Source organism: Aplidium turbinatum, chromosome 3, assembly GCF_918807975.1.
Source record: "Aplidium turbinatum chromosome 3, kaAplTurb1.1, whole genome shotgun sequence".
Taxonomy (NCBI): domain Eukaryota; kingdom Metazoa; phylum Chordata; class Ascidiacea; order Aplousobranchia; family Polyclinidae; genus Aplidium; species Aplidium turbinatum.
The window spans coordinates 9771800-9788888 of record NC_137474.1 but is presented as its reverse complement, the minus strand read 5'-3'; the positions used below and the strand labels follow the sequence as shown (position 1 = coordinate 9788888).

The window sequence follows — 17089 nt, the reverse complement described above, 5'->3', positions numbered from 1 at the left end:
CTGGTGGGGGTTAGAGCGTGCCGAAGTCACGCGTATTCTAGGGGGGTCCGGGGCATGCTCCCCCGGAAAGTTTTTGCAAAATTACACTTAAATAATGGATTATAACGCTTTCTGGAAACACTTTCAGGGTAATATTTGTATGAAACTTATTAGCAGATAAACAGCTATTAACTTATTAAAGGTAGCTCTTATCTACACACAAACGGGTAAAAACTGCGGCTAAAATTAGAGAACACAAAAAACTCAGCTACACAAAAACCCTACAGAGTAAGCGATTCTGAAATTGCTTCCACAGATTAGTTAAAATAAGCGTAAATCGCGTAAACTTTGCGCGATTTACGATTTGCAAAATTTATTGGTGTCTTTCTGTGTGTCTAAAACAAGTCCTGGGGGGTGTTAATAGCCAGATGTCTTGGAAAACAATATAAATTTATACAAATTATATTATATTTTCAACAAAGGGTTCAACTTCGGAATCCAAACTTTGAAAATTTGGGGGGGCCATGGCCCCGTTCGCCCCCCCCCCTGGCTACGCCTATGGGCGTAGCTCGATAATTTCTCAAAAAGTTATTCAAGTCAGATTGCCATGAATTGTGTTGAACATTTGAAAGGCGAACAGATTTGTTAAGTGTTTTCATGAAGCGTTCAGCTTCGCTGTTGCTTTTCGGCCACAACGGAGTTATCTTTCGATGTTTGAAACCTAAACGTTGGGCAAATTGCTTAAAATCGTAACTATTGAATGGCGGGCCATTATCTGATTTAAGCACAAGTGGAATTCCAAACATTGAGAAAATTTTGTCAACTACCGGTATCACAGATGAAGCTTTGGTAGAATTGGCAATTTCTACAACAGGAAATCGCGAGTACTCATCGACAATTACTAGCAAGTATTTACCTGTGTTATACGGTCCAGAAAAATCAATACACAGTTCAGTCCATGGTGCGTTAGGCAATGGTGACATTTTTAATGGTTCAACAGTGTTTTTAACGGTTGCAGCTTGGCAATAAATGCAATTTTTAACAGCGTTTTCAACAGTTTTGTCAATGCCAGGAAACCAAACTTTTTCTCGAATCAATGCTTTTGTTTTCACGATGCCTTGATGTCCTCGGTGTGCAAGAGTTACGGCTTGTTTTTCTGACACTCGCGGCATAACGATTTTGTTCTGTTTAAGAATTAAATCAGAGTTTGTTAATGTCAGCTCGTTCCTGATAGGAATGTATGGCTTGATGTCTTGATCTGGGTTCTGCATAGCAGATTTCCATGCGTTGCTTTTGATGATGTTGATGATTTTCTGCATTGTGTCGTCACCTTTGACAGCATTTGTGACATCATCAATTGTCATTGCTAGTGGAATTGCTGATTGAGAAATAAAGTTCACATATTGTTCAGTCGCATCCAGGGTTGTCATATTGGCGTTTTTCCTGCCAAATTCCACAAATTTGGCGTTTTTTTAAAGCGTTTGGCAGGAGAAAATTACGTTTGGCAGTTTGGCATTTTTTTGGCATTTTTTATTTTTGTGTCTGGCATTTTTTTGTAATTATTGCGATACCGGTACAACTCACCACTACAGTTTTTTCAAAAACTTTTATTAATGAAAGTCCATCAAAAAACTTTAATTTATGGACTAGAAACTCTGAATTCTTAATTTATTGAAATGGAAGCTCCAGACCAGAGGCCAGTCACACCAGTCACCAACCAAAGTTGGAGTTGGACTGGGCAGTGGGCAGGTGGAGGCATGCGGTTTTGACATTTATTTTCTTGCGGCTTGCCAATAGTAAGTGTTAACAGGGTATGGTTAATGATGCGCAGTCGCACCGTTTGAGTTGAAAGCATAGCTTAGGGTCTTTAGGCCAGAGGTCTTGTAGAAATTTGAACCGGAACGTATTTGGCCTACCGGTATGCTGTACTGTGTATGAATGGCTGGCTGGGCTGAACACGTTGACAATGACATACAGGTAGGCTATAAACCTATACGGGAGGCTACTGTCTCGAAGAGCACACGGTCACTGTGCAGCCTACCAGGAATTTCGTTGACTTGAGCTGCTGAATTGGTACCAGAAGTTCCTCACCAGTACCGTACATGCAGTCTATTATATAGCCTATGGCATGTGAAAAAGCATGTTAAAATGAAATGCGTTTTTTTATCAGATTATAATCAAAATCTAAAATTGTAGTCTGCAAGTGCCGCCCGGGGCAGTCCGCCCCCCCCCCCCCCCCCTAGCTACACCACTGTAAATCACCTTCAGTTAAGCTTATTCAAACAGAATATTTGCGATGCAAAAGTTTCAGATAGCTGTTTGATATTATGAATGCATGTGAAAACCTATCGGATGCCAGAATAGCTCCACATCCACTTGTAAAAACATACACTACAAGGCCAGTTGGTCTTTATCACCTTTTTCTGATTGCGCTTGGTTGATGCTTGATAGCTCCAACTATGTGGCTGGGTACAATCTTTGAAAGTTTGTTTTAATTTAGCTTGATACATGCAGTTTGTGTTTCATTATTTATACTAAGTGGTCTACCAAGTTAAATTAAGACAATATACCATCAGACAGAGCCATATGTAGCACCAAATAGTATGGTGTATGACCTTTCTGATTAACAGGACAAGTAACTATTAACACTAACAGTTTGGCATTTTTTTTGGCAGTTTATTTTGAAACCCCGAAAAATTTGGCAGTTTTTTGGCGGTTTTTATGAAACATTTGGCAGGCAAAGCTATTTTGGATCTGGCAACCCTGGTCGCATCACACAATTGAGTGCAATGTGTGCTTCCCACGGGATGTCGAGACATGTAATCAGCAGGGTTGTCTTTTCCTGGTTTATACGTCACAACGAAATTGTAGGGTTGCAATCTTAGATTCCAACGCTCAATTCTTGCTGGAGGCTTGGATGATGCATTTCTGAATATGAGTTCTAATGGCTTGTGATCTGTAATCAAATTGAAGGGTTTTTGCATGCCATATAGATACAGATGAAAATGTTCACAGCCCCAAACAATTGCTAGTGCTTCTCTTTCAGTTTGAGAATATCTTTGTTCGACAGGGGTGAGAACTTTACTTGCGTATGCAACAATCCGTGCCGGTTCGTTAACATTGCTTCGTTGAGTGAGAATGGCTCCAAGTCCTACGGGACTGGCATGTGGCATCTACAATAAGCTCTGTTTCTTTGTTCAGGTCAAAGTATGTTAAGACTTCATTCCCTGTCAGGCTGTCTTTGAGAGCTTGTATTGCGTCATCATGCACAGCAGTCCATTTCCACTCTGTGTTCTGATGTCACTGTGTTAACTCTCGCAACGGTTGAGTGATTGTTGAAAAGTTTCTGATTGTTCTTGCACAATAGTTTGCTAATCCCAGTAGACTTCGCACTTCACCGACTGATTTTGGCGTTGCAGCATTCTTTATAGCATTTATTTTGGTGTCTTGTGCAGAAATGCCTTGTTGTGGTCTGCTTCAGTCTTTCCATAGACAATGATGTCATCGCTAATGTTGAGTGTACCGGGTAAGCCATCGAGTGCTTGCTGAATGGTTTTTTGAAAAAGTTCGGCTGCTGAACTCACGCCAAAGTTTAAACGTTTGTAGCGATATAACCATAGATATCTTATATATAGATATGCAACTCAGTGGTGCGTAACGATGTTTGAAGGCTAACAGCGTAGCTATGGCTGTATGCATTGACTTCAAACTTGGCACAGCAAAACAACTTTATTTTTAATATATTTTTTTGGTTTTTGTTTAAATAAAACTTTCTTCGTTTTCAAGTTGACGTATGGATTGCTTGTGATGACGTCACATTCTCGTTCCGCATGAACTGCTTTATGGAGATTCTGGCGATTGAAAACAAATCACAGTCACAGAGGGTACCTCTAAATACCCATTGTCGGCTTTTTGGGGGGTTGTGGAGCATTTTCAGGGGTTGTCGAACATTTTCAGGGGTTTCAGATATTGTAGAGTAGGCTAACTACTTTCAGGCATTGTTGGGAATTTCTAGGCATTGTATAGGATTTACAGACATTGTCGATCATTATCAGTGGTTGACAGGCTTGTGAGGCATTGTCGAACATTTTCAGGCATTATCGAACATATTCAGGGGTTGTCGAGCATTTTCAGGGGTTGTCAGACATTGTAGAGTAGCTACTTTCAGGCATTGTTGGGAATTTCCAGGCATTGTCTAGGATTTCCAGGCATTGTCGATCAATATCAGTGTTTGACAGGTTTGGCAGTCATTATGGAACATTTTCAGGCATTGCTGAACATTTTCAGGGATTGTCGAGCATTTTCAGGGGTTGTCAGGCATTGTAGAGTAGCTACTTTCAGACATTTGTTGCGAATTTTCAGGCATTGTCTAGGATTTCCAGGTATTGTCGATCAATATCAGTGTTTGACAGGTTTGGTAGTCATTATGGAACGTATTCAGGGATTGTCGAGCATTTTCAGGAGTTGTCAGGCATTGTAGAGTAGCTACTTTCAGGCATTGTTGGGAATTTCCAGGCATTGTCTAGGATTTCCAGGCATTGTTGATCATTATTAGTGGTTGATGGGTTTGTCAGGCATTGTCGAACATTTTCAGGGGTAGTCAGGCATTCTAGATTAAGCTACTTTCAGGCATTGTTGGGCATTTCCTAGCATGTCTAGGATTTCCAGGCATTGTCGATCATTATTGGTTTTTGACACGTTTGTAAGGCATTGTCGAACATTTTCATGCATTTTTATTCCCAGCTCTGCATGCGCAGCAGAATGATCCCTTTCTATTTTGCGTAGGTTGTAAACGTATTTACGGTATACTACCGTATACACAAACACAGCAGCGTTTAAATGACCTGGCTATCATAAGTATCGACAATGCCTGACAAACCTGTCAAAACCTGGTAATGATCGACAACCCAAGAAAACGTTCGACAATGCCTAACAAACCTATCTACCACTGAATATGTTCGACAATGCCTGGAAATCCTAGACAATGCCTGAAGATGTCCGACAATCAGTGGCGTAGCTAGGGGGGGAAGGAGGGGCGGACCGCCCCGGGCGGCACGTCTGGGGGCGGCACGTCTGGGGGCGGCACTTTCAGACTACGATATTTGATTTTGATTATAATCTGATAAAAAACGCATTTCATTTTCACACAGGGCCGGATTTAACTGATGGGGGGCCCGGGGCACTTTTAGATCAGGGCCCCCCGTGAAAAAAAATTCGCCTATGGCGCGAAACACCCCCTCGACGTCTACAGTAGCATCAATCCAGCACTGCACAGCATTTTGCAGAAACCACCAAAGCTAAAAGAAAAAAAAATAACACAAAATCACATTTTTTTCACGTAGGGGGGCCCTTTAAAAGTCGGGGGTCCGGAGTACCTGCACCCTCTGTCCCCCCCCCCCCCTAAATCCTAGACAATGCCTTGAAATTACCGACAATGCCTGAAAGTAGCTACTCTACAATGCCTGACAACCTCTGAAAATGCTCGACAACCCCTGAAAATGTTCGACAATCCCTGAAAATGCTCGACAACCCCTGAAAATGTTCCATAATGACTACCAAACCTGTCAATCACTGATATTGATCAACAATGCCTGGAAATCCTTGACAATGCCTGGAATTTCCCGACAATGCCTGAAAGTAGCTACTCTACAATGCCTGACAACTCCTGAAAATCCTCGACAACCCCTGAAAATGTTTGGCAATGCCTGAAAATGTTCTATAATGCCTAACAAACCCGTCAACCACTGATAATGATCGACAATGCCTGGAAATCCTAGACAATGCCTAAAAGTAGCTACTCTACAATGCCTGACAACCCCTGAAAATGCTTGAAAATTTCCGACAATGCCTAACAACAAGCCTGTCAACCATTGATAAGTAGCCTAGGTAAACACTTTTTTTGGAGCTGTAGTTCCAGGACAAGCTGAAGTTTTATTCAATTAATCTACTGAGTGTTACCAAAATGAAAGTTACTGCTGGCTACCGAAAGCTGTGCTATAGCATTTGGTAGCCTAGTTATGGTGTGTACCAAACATTAAAATTGTCTTGGTTTGGCGGTTGGATCCGTGATGCTAATGAAGCTGTCTCAGCAGGGGGGAAGATGCCCCCTGCCCTCAAATTTTCTCTGGATGGGGGGCAATGGTGCCCTTTTAAGGTCATGTAAGCTACTGCACATTTTGCAATATAGGCTAACAACTTCTGCTATTCGCTTTTAGCCAAATTATAGGGCCTATAGCCTACAGTTGGCCCACACAAATTATCCCGTGGACACATTTTATACTTTGCAGCAGATTGTGATGCTATGAATGTGAAATTTACCTTTCGTTTCTTGTTCAAGTTATTGCAATTATTCATCTGTCTCACATTTCGACTTTCATGGCTAATAGCGGGAAAACGAACGAGTTGCCCAGCATTATCTCTACCGTATATCTCACCCTAAAATTGTTCCGGCGCCCCTCTATCTCAGGTTTGTAAACTGCCTACAACAAGCTTTAATGAGTCACTGGAAATAAGCTTAAATGGTAGTTCCAACGATCATGAAACAGAAGTTGCATAACCTACGTGAAGAAAGATTATTGTCTTGATTTTTCATAGTAGGCTATTCTGTGAAAACTTGAAATATACGCCAAACAAAATATTCCAAAGGAGCTCAAAAGCCGCCACTCGCCAAGCCCAAACCGTACAATAATAGCCTACCATAGATACGCTAGCCAAGCTGGCAACCTTGATTGTTGATTGTGTCCATAAAGTCAGTCGAGCGTGACGATAATTCCACGATTGCTGAGTTGCATATCTATATATAAGATATCTATGATATAACCCATTATGAGTTGAGAATGTTGTTATGTATCTGCTGTCATCATCCAACTCAATTTGGTGATATCCTTTGTTCAGATCTAGCTTTGAAAACATTTTGGCCCCATTTAGTGCATGAATAAGGTCATCTACAGTTGGGCAGATGTGTCTTTCACGATGTATAGCCTTGTTTTGCATTCTCATGTCCACACAGATTCTTACTTCTTCTGGGTTGTTTGGTTTTGGTGGTGTGACAATGGGGGATACCCAAGGTGTTGGACCATTGACTTTTTCAATTATATCATGGTCTTCCAAGTATTTCAGTTCTGTGTTGACTTTTTTCCGAATGTGAAATGGTATTCGCCTGTGTGGGATAGCTATAGGTATCACTGATTTGTCAATGTGGAGTTTGGCTTTGAAGTCTTTGAGTTTGCCTATGCCTTGAAAACGGTCAGCATACTTGTTAATTTTTTATCCATATTTTTGCTGTCAATGCTATCCAAATATGTTTCCTTTTACTTCAGTACCTACCTGTGAACTAACTAGCTTATTTTCTGATCAATCTCATCCCGATGTAAATGATTCATCCAAAAGATTACCCCAAAAATTTGACTCTAATTACTGCAAACCAGATTGTCTAATAAAAACAGTTGATTTAAATTTGGAAAAAGCTTTTACACTACTGCACATAAACATTCGAAGCCTTTCAAAAAACTTTGCTAGTCTGGAAGAATTATTGCTTCAGCTGCAAGTAATGCCTGATGTGATTGCAATATCAGAAACAAAACTTCAGCAATTTACATTCTTTCAATTTTCGCTACCTGGATATAACTTTGTGCATAATGATTCCCCAACCTCAGCTGGAGGGGTAGGTTTGTTTATTAATAAAAATTTTGTCTTTAATATAAACAACGATATTAGGTTTGATGTTACTGGTTGTGAAAACCTATGGGTTGAGCTACAACTGGCAAATCAAAAGAAGTTGGTCTGTGGTGTAATATACAGACATCCAACTTATGACTTTAGTGAATTATATCAAAGTCACCTGTTAGCATCAATAGATAATTTGAATCAAAACAACAGCACTTATTACATATGTGGTGACATGAATATAGATTTACTAAAGATAGACCACAACTTAAAAGTTAAAAATTACTGGCAGTGCTTAGAAAGTGCTGGTTGTAGCTCCCTAATTAACAAACCAACAAGAATTTCATCTCACAGCTCCACTCTCATTGATCACATCTACACAAACGATGTAGTTCATAATAAGAAAGCTCATATACTGCTAAGTGACATATCCGATCATCTTCCAATTATTACAATAATAAACTTGACTAAACCAAAATGTAATGCACACACTAATCTCATTCGTGATATAAAAAAAACTTAATCCTGACCAGTTTCTGTGTGACCTTGATGAAAATCTGAAAAAAATGACTGATATTAATTGCACTTCTGTAAATACCTCTATGAGCAAATTCATTAGTATATTTGAAACAGTCTTACAAAAGCATGCACCACTAAGGAAACGCACCCGTAAAGAAAAAAAATTAACAGGAAAACCTTGGATTACTAAAGCAATCTTGGTGTCTATTAAGCACAAAAACAAACTATTTCAGTCAAGGTTAAAAGTAAACACTATCGAAGCATTAAATGAATACAGAGTGTACAGAAACAAACTAACACATATTAAAGAACAAGCTAAAAAAATGCATTATAGCAAATTAATTCATAGCACTCATCATAACACATCTAAGCTATGGCAAACAATAAATGACATAACAAAATTTAAAAAAAGTTGTAAACTACATACACCTACAAGTATCAAGAAGGAAGATGATGAAATCATCTCTGATTCTACTGCTATTGCAAACTCGTTTAATGAATACTTTGCTAACATAGGCAATAAAATGGCATCAAAAATTTCTGCTCCATCTCAAGATTGTTATCATGACCCTGTCTCAGTTATTCCTAACCACCCTAAAACATTTTTTCTTAAACCTATTACCACAGAAGAAGTATCAAAACATTCAAAAAACTTGAATGCAAATAAAAGCACTGGGATGCATGGAATACCAATTAAGTTTTTAAAAATGTCCTCTCCAATCTTAACTACCTTATTTAATGAATGTATTGTACAAACCACGTATCCAGACCAGCTTAAAGTAGCTCAAATTGTACCAGTTCACAAGTCTGGTTCATTTGAAACCTGTAAAAATTATAGACCTATATCACTTCTCTCCCCAATTTCTAAAATATTTGAAAAATGCCTCTATGAACGGATTTACAGTTATTTTGACAAATCAGATCTTCTGACTTCATGTCAACATGGTTTCAGGAGTGGTCATTCTACCTCACTCGCTGTCTCTCACATATACGATGAATATGTTTCAAATATAGATAAAAAAAACATAACTTGTTCAATATTTCTTGACCTTGCAAAAGCATTTGATACAGTAAATCATGATATCCTAATCAAGAAATTACAAAGATATGGAATACGTGGACTACCTTTGAAACTATTAGAAAGTTATCTCACACACAGAAAGCAATACACAATGATTAATGGTATGGCATCAGGTCTGCGCAGTGTAACATGTGGTGTTCCACAGGGTTCCACTCTTGGACCGTTGTTATTCATTATTTACATAAACGATCTTCCTTCCATTTCTTCTTTCCAGGTGAGCCTTTTTGCTGATGACACCAATTTAACTATGTCCAACAAAAATCTTTCTTCTCTAGAACAAAACGTCAATACAGAATTAATCAAAATTGACAACTGGATGAAAATGAACAAGCTCTCCATTAACTACAACAAAACTGAGTACATGATACTAACTAAACAAAAGCTCGATGTAAGGATGCACGTTACGATAAACGGAATTACATTGCAAAAAAAAAAGTGTATTAAATATCTTGGTGTATTAATTCATGACTCTCTCAACTGGAAATGTCACATTCAAAATGTTTGTAAAAAACTTGCTAGAGGCTCCTGGGCCATTCTTCAACTTAGAAATTATGTGGATACTAACACACTGAAGACTGTGTATTACAGTCTTATATATTCTCATCTTCAATACTGCATATCCAGCTGGGGTGGAGCTTGTGACAATGCGCTGGATCATTTATTTAAGCTGCATAAAAGAGTTGTTAGAGCCATGACATTCAGCAACTATACAGCTCACACATTGCAACTCTTTCAAAAACTACAGCTGTTAAATATACAAGAAATTTATAAACTAGAGATAGCAAAATACATGCACAGAGTCCATTTAAATCTATTACCAGAAACGGAATGTAATATCTTCCACAGACTATCTGAATGCCACTCACACAATACGCGCCAATCATCCAGCAGTAACTATTTTGTTTCAAGGGTGCGTACTGAATTAGGTAAAAGGCAGATGTTAATAAGGGGTCCTAAAGTGTGGCATGAGGTCCCAGGTGATCTCAAAGGTCTTTCTCCAACTTCTTTTAAAAGAAACTTTAAACACTACCTTCTTGATTTAAACGCCACTGTTGAATAATAACTGTTTTGTCTATATAATTACATTATTCTATTTGCTCATCTCTTTGGTATACGTTGCTTTTTATCTTTTTTACTGATTAAAATTGTCGATTGATATCTCTTAAACTCCACTCACAATTAATTCATTCAGTAGCACGGTAAACCTGCTTAGTTTGTTTGCTTTTTTTTTTTTTTTTCTCTCTTTTGCATAATGAAAACATGTGTATCTGTATCACCAAATGCTTGATTTTCTTTTTTTGTATGTGTGTTTGTGTATTTACTGTATATATGTTATTTAGGCCTACATCACCAAGCTTGAGGTGGCTGCTGACTAGATGACCGTTTGGTCTTTTCGCAGTCTCCTCGTCATATGACACACAACCGATTATTATTGTATACTTTGTATTCTTTTCATGTTTGTGTTTGTGACAAATAAATAAATGAACTGAAAAACTGAACTGAACTTAATGATGCTAGAATTTGTACCAGTGACAGTTTGATTGATTATGTGTAACAGGTTTAGATTAACAGCACTGTTGTAGCTCAACAAACAGCCATGTGTTCCTTCCACTACATAAAATGTGGCATAAGTTGATTTATTTTTTGTCTTTATGTCAGCATGACATTTGCCAAGTAGTTTCATTGGCTTGCAAGAACCATATGTAAAAATTTTAACATTGGTTTTGAAAAGTTTGCATTGTATTTTGTTGAAGTTTTCTTCATCAATGAGATTAGCTGATGATCCAGAATCAAGCAAAAATTTGATGTTTTTTCCATTGATGTTTAGATTTGCAGTAGGATTCTTTTCTGAATTTATTCTACATACATAAGCAATTTCTTCATTAGAATCTGATGTGTCACTACTGCTTTGCTGTTCAGATGTAGCTCTAACATTTCTTTGATATTGTTTTTGCTTAGTTAAACAGCATTTTTCAAAATGATTTGGTTTTCCACAATTTCTGCAAGTCTTTCCAAATGCAGGGCATGACTGCCTTCCCTTAGCATGAGGATAATTGCCACTGCAAAAATAGCACTTGCTGATGCTTGTTGACTGTCTGAGTTGTGTTGGCCTGGTAGGTTTTGGCTTGAATGGATGCTGTTTATTTGTTGAGAGTTTGTGCATTTTGTTGATCGATTGTGATTGACTGTGAGCCTCAGGGGCGCCGGAAGCGGGGGGGCAGGGGGGGGCGGATGCTCCCCCTGCCCTCAATTTTTCTGCAGATGGAGGGGCAGGGGGGGCAATGGTGCCCTTTTAAAGTCATGTAAGCAACTGCACATTTTACAATATAACAATTTCTGCTATTCGCTTTTAACCTAATAATAATCTTTCATTTTTGCCTCAAAACAATATTTACGGCAGAAAATTTTGCAACACAGTACAGGCCTTTTTTTCGGGAGCTCCTTCTCGGCGGCCAAACCTGTGGGCTTGGAGGCCAAAATACAAAATAAAAATAACGATAGCACAAGTAAATAGAATTAAACTTGCAACAATGCTAAAATGATCACTTAGCGTTGTTGAAGTCTGGGCCTGGGCGACGTCCTACAATAGAATCGTTGCACCACGCAATAACTGCTTTATCGGGATTGTAATCTAGTACTGAGGGACCATCTAACGACACTCGCACAAGTGTCTCCAATGTGGCTGATTTTAACGAAGTTCGCCACTCCCCTAGAATTCTTTTTAGCAACGAAAAACAACGCTCGACATGATTGTGTTCAGTGGCGTAGCCAGAAAAAAAATTTGGGGGGGGCCAAATATTTAATGAATTGAAGAGAACCACAAAGTGTTTGATTTGAGCCATCGCCACCTGATGTGTAGTGGCGTATTCTGGTGGGTTGAGCAAGGGAAGCAATAAAGCTGGTGGATGGTTAGCGCGTGCCGAAGGCACGCGTATTCTAGGGGGGTCCGGGGGCATGCTCCCCCGGAAAATTTTTGCAAAATTACACTCAAATAATAGATTATAGCGCTTTCTGGAAACACTTTTAAGGTAATATTTGTATGAAATTTATTAGCAGATAAACAGCTATTAACTTATTAAAGGTAGCTCTTACACACAAACAGGCAAAAACTGCGGCTAAAATTAGAGAACACCAAAAACTCACCTACACAAAAACCCAACGAAGTAAGCCATTCTGAAATTGCTTCAACAAATTAGTAAAAAGAAACGTAGATCGCGTAAATTTGCGCGATTTACGATTTGCAAAATTTATTGGTGTCTTTCTGTGTGTCTAAAACAAGTCCTTGGGGGTGTTAATAGCCAGATCTTTTTTAAAACGTTACATGTTTCTACAAATTTTATTATATTTTCAACAAAGGGCTCAACTTTGGAATCTAAACTTTGAAAATTTGGGGGGGGCCATGGCCCCTTTCGCCCCCCCCTGGCTACGCCTATGATTGTGTTGACAATGACGACAAGGTAATAAAATAAGTATTTCAATGATGTGAAGGACATTACTAAATAAAGCATAATTTTTGCAAAATATGATCAAAAAATGTTTTCCCCTTGGATGTCAACTAACCTAGTTTTCCTTTTTAACAACGATTCAATGTCCGACAACATCGAATCGACATAAAAACGACAATATTGCCAGCCGATGTAATTTAGCACTTCGGATTAAGACTTTGTTAAAATAAACGTCGAGAATTACAAACAAGACTTACAGCGCTGGTGATCGCAGATGGATAGATTCCATCAATAACAAATATCCCCGCACAACGCAACAGTGGCGATTATGACGCGCTGACCTAATTTTGCGTCACTCTTTGATATTACATATTTTCGACAGTTTATCCACGATCATTCTATTGCGAAATTAAATATTTGGCTAGAAGAGAAGAGACCGGCGGCCAAACTTGGCCGATTGTGGAGGTAGCACCGGTGGTCATTTAAGCACTACTTAGCGGCCATGGCCACCGGCTGCTTTAAAGTGCCTCTGACAGGTAAATAAATTCGCTAAATTTACCTAAGATACCAAAAAGATGACACTAACAAACTTCCCTGACCAGCAAATCGTAAAAAATATCAACACGCTACTAAGTTACACGCTTGCAAACTTTCGTTGACATCGGCGAATCTGGCACTCATTTAATTGCGAAAATAAAAACGGCAACACCGCTGTGACGTCACAGTAAGCGGGAAGGATACATTCTTTCTCTGTGATGACTTGGTAAAGTATGGTACGGCTACTGCAAAACGTGAATGTGTGGGGCTCTGTTGGTCTAAAGCATATGCAAATTAAGAATTACCGAAATGAAAAAGTGAACTTATTATTACTATCAGGTTTCGATCAAATAGGTTGAGTTTACTTTTATCAAACAGCATCTCAATTCAATTGAAATTGCAGTTTCATAGGGCTATAATTTTCATACTTTTTTATTTGTCCTAATCTGGCTATAGCTATTTGCAGTGAAACAACAGTATCTCACAAACAGTACCTTTAATTTATGGTTGAGGCAATGCCTACAAATTGCTGTTTATGTGACATTGTCAGTGACAAAGACCGTGTGCTTTCTTTTCCCACTTTCCCACAAAACAAGGTACTGAGAAGAAAATGGTCAAAGTTTTCTTCAAGTGTTCGAAAGTGGGATGGGCCATACAAAACTAGTCGTATATGTTCACTTCACTGAAGATGATTTTGTTAATACCAATCAAGTAAAAATGCCTACAGGCATGTGTTGGAGTGTATACTACAAGGTGATGCTCTCGGAAGCAACAATCGGATTGTGATGCCGTCATGCATTGTTTGGCGAATCCGAAACAATTTTCCAGATCCAGATGGCCGTTACACAGGATTTCAATGGCCAACTAAAGGCACATTATGAGCGAGAGAGAGAGAACTTTTATTTATTTTTGAATAGTGATGATGAATTAAATATGAATGATGATTCGTACGATTTCTTCATTTTTTACTTCAAGTATATTTTAGGTTTTGTAGGAACGTATCCAGTATAGTTTTATTAAACTGCAAAAAACAATAAATCTTCGAAAAAAGCAACCGCTTGTACCAACTCCGACCAAACTGTGATCCACCAATTACATCTAGGAAGTGTTTGTTTCATCCGTTGCTAACGACGTCCACTTAGGATGACGTAATACCACCAAAGTCGTCCCAGAGCAGTGAAATATGGAGTTTCGCCTGTGGTGGCGCTGCGGAGCAGTCGTTTGATTAAATTACGCCCTAACCAGTCGAGCTACGAGGTTAAGATTAAAAAGTTCGCTAAGTGTAATTCTGCGCTAGGAGATGCTTTAAAAAGTTACTATACTTGGATCCAACCTGTCAGGGGCACTTTAAGGCTTGACAGTAGGTTACATCATTATAACATAGCATGATGCCCTTCTTTGTATACTGGACACTTGTAGGCTATCATTACTCAATACATAGTGAGCTGATAGATTAGCATTATCGCTATATCTTATCTTAAAACTTGAAAAAAAATTTGCCTTTTAGTAAAAAAAAGTGCCCTTTTTTCGTAATCTTGCCCCCCCAGTCAAAAATCGTTCCGGCGCCCCTGGTGAGCCTGTTGTTCAAGATGTTCTGTTTGCTGTCGTGAAGTTTCAAGGGTTTTTCCTATTTCAAGCAAATTTGTTAGATTCAGATTTTTTGCTTCTAGAGCTCTGGTACGCAGTTTTTTGTCAGAAGTTTTGCTGATGATTTGCCTTTTAATTTCTTTGTCAATTTCGCCACCAAACTCACAAGTTTGAGCCTTTTTTCTAAGTCTGGCGTAAAACTGATTGATGGTTTCATCTGGCAGTTGTGCCATTTCACGAAATTGCAGCACTTCATAGTCAATGTTTATCTGAGGCTTGAAGTAGTTACTGATGGCTTGTTTGGCAGCCTCATAATCATTTTCATTACCAGTGTTAGGCAAAGTTATAAATAATTGCCACTTGTGGTAGGATTTCTTTGTGGGGTTTTCTTTGCCTGCCTTGCTCTTCTTTGCTATGAGCTAAACGCATCAAGACGTGTTCCCCTTACGACCATCAGCACTCTTGATAACGCACCATGGCCGATCTTCATAGCAATTGACAACTGTCCATACAAATCTTAAATATATCAGCTAAAGCTATGTGGGCTAATAAAGCTATAGCCTAAATATATGTTGTTTTTGTTTTGTAACATTTTATTTTTTTATTTTCCTTTTATATCTTAAATTTTTCTGAAGGTGTTGCGACCGTGCCAAATTTCTTTCAACTCAATAACTGTGCTAGACCGTGCTGGAGACCGGCTTCGTCACACCGCCTGCAGTTACACGCGTGATCTTGGATTTCGAAGCGGCTGTGTGGAAGGCGATCACAAACGTTTTCCCTAGTGTTGAAATTAGAGGTTGTTCGTTTCATTTTACCCAAGCCATTTACAGACACGTGCAATCTTTGGGATTACCGGCATCCTATCGCAATAATGTCGACATAAGAAATTTTATCAAAAAGCTAATGGCGTTATGCTATCTTCCTTCCCTTCATATTGGACGAATATTCGAAGCTCTGGAACAAGAAGCAAATGCCTCTGCTTCCCTGTCTGAACTGACAAACTATGTGCAATCAACTTGGATGGAAAATTGTGTGTGGAAAAAAGAAAATTGGAGCGTTTACGGCCTTCCCTTTCGTACAAACAACGACGTTGAAGGATGGCATCACAAAATAAACAAGAAGGCCCGTCCAAACACTCCATTTTATTTGTTAGTAACTCTACTTCGTGATGAAGATGGCGACATTCCAATAAATGTCCAGCTCCTTGATATGGGATGCTTGAAGCGTCGCCAAAGAAAGAAATATTTTGCACTCCATAAGAGAGCATTTCGTTATTGGCGTCAGTATGAAAATAGCGAAAGAAGTGCGAACAAACTGTTAAAAGCCTATGCAAAACTAGTCAGCCCGGTGGTTGAATAGCCCATCTTATCTATTGAACAGTAGACAAACTGCTTTACCCTTATTTGGAATCATCAGAAGATCATGAAAAATATGGAAAAATAATAAATCAGTAATATACGGTAGCCTACTTGAAAAGGTATTTAACATTATAACCTTAAAACTGTATGCAAAAAAACTCAGAGTTATTGAAGGACCACAAGTCCACAACCAGCGTTTTCGCACATGACTCCTATAAAAAACGTGAACTGATGATAACAACGTTTATGACGTCATACATAAGCAAAATGCAAAACTCAAACCATGGTAAACTCAAACCATGGTAGCAACGGTTAATTTGACTTTGATTAAAAAACACAAGGTTTAGCCAAAAATCAATCGGAAAGCACAAGAGCACAAGATCAGAAGTAAAAACACAAGATCTTGTGCTAAAACACAAGCCGTGCCATGGCACCACTGGCTGGTCTAATGTGAAGACTCTCCTGAGACCTGAAGTTTAATACTAAAAAGAGTTTCCAATTCTGTATTTCCGTTGTTATAGAAATCCTTGTCGTAGCCCAGGTATTTTCACAAAATGTTTAATTTTTGATTTGAGAATTATTAAAATAAAGTTCAACCAGCCTCATGTTTAAAAAGAATATATATTTCGCTACATAATAATGAGCATCTTCAGTTCTTATTCAAATATGTTTTTCACGATGCTGCAGGAGATAAACTAAACGCAACTCGTCTATCCTTACAGCTGATGCAACATGATTGATTGATTGAATCTTTATCCTCGGACTGGGAAAGCTTCTTGCAGAGCTTAATCCTGGCAGTTTCGCATACTTGTAGAGGCTTTGAATCACTGACGCAGGCCCGGTCGCGAAATTTTTTTTCCCACGAGATTTATGTATTATTGATTCTATAGTCACTCTAAAAGTAAGATTTTCCGAAA

The 17089-nt window shown here is 38.7% G+C and overlaps 1 protein-coding gene across 1 annotated transcript; it reads left to right on the top strand.

The window, feature by feature from the left end:
• The first annotated feature begins 15717 nt into the window (after window positions 1-15717).
• Window positions 15718-16173, top strand: LOC145766527 (uncharacterized). Its single transcript, XM_082578252.1, has one exon. The coding sequence runs from the start codon at window positions 15718-15720 to the stop codon at window positions 16171-16173; it is 456 nt and encodes a 151-aa protein (XP_082434378.1).
• The last annotated feature ends 916 nt before the right edge of the window (window positions 16174-17089 follow it).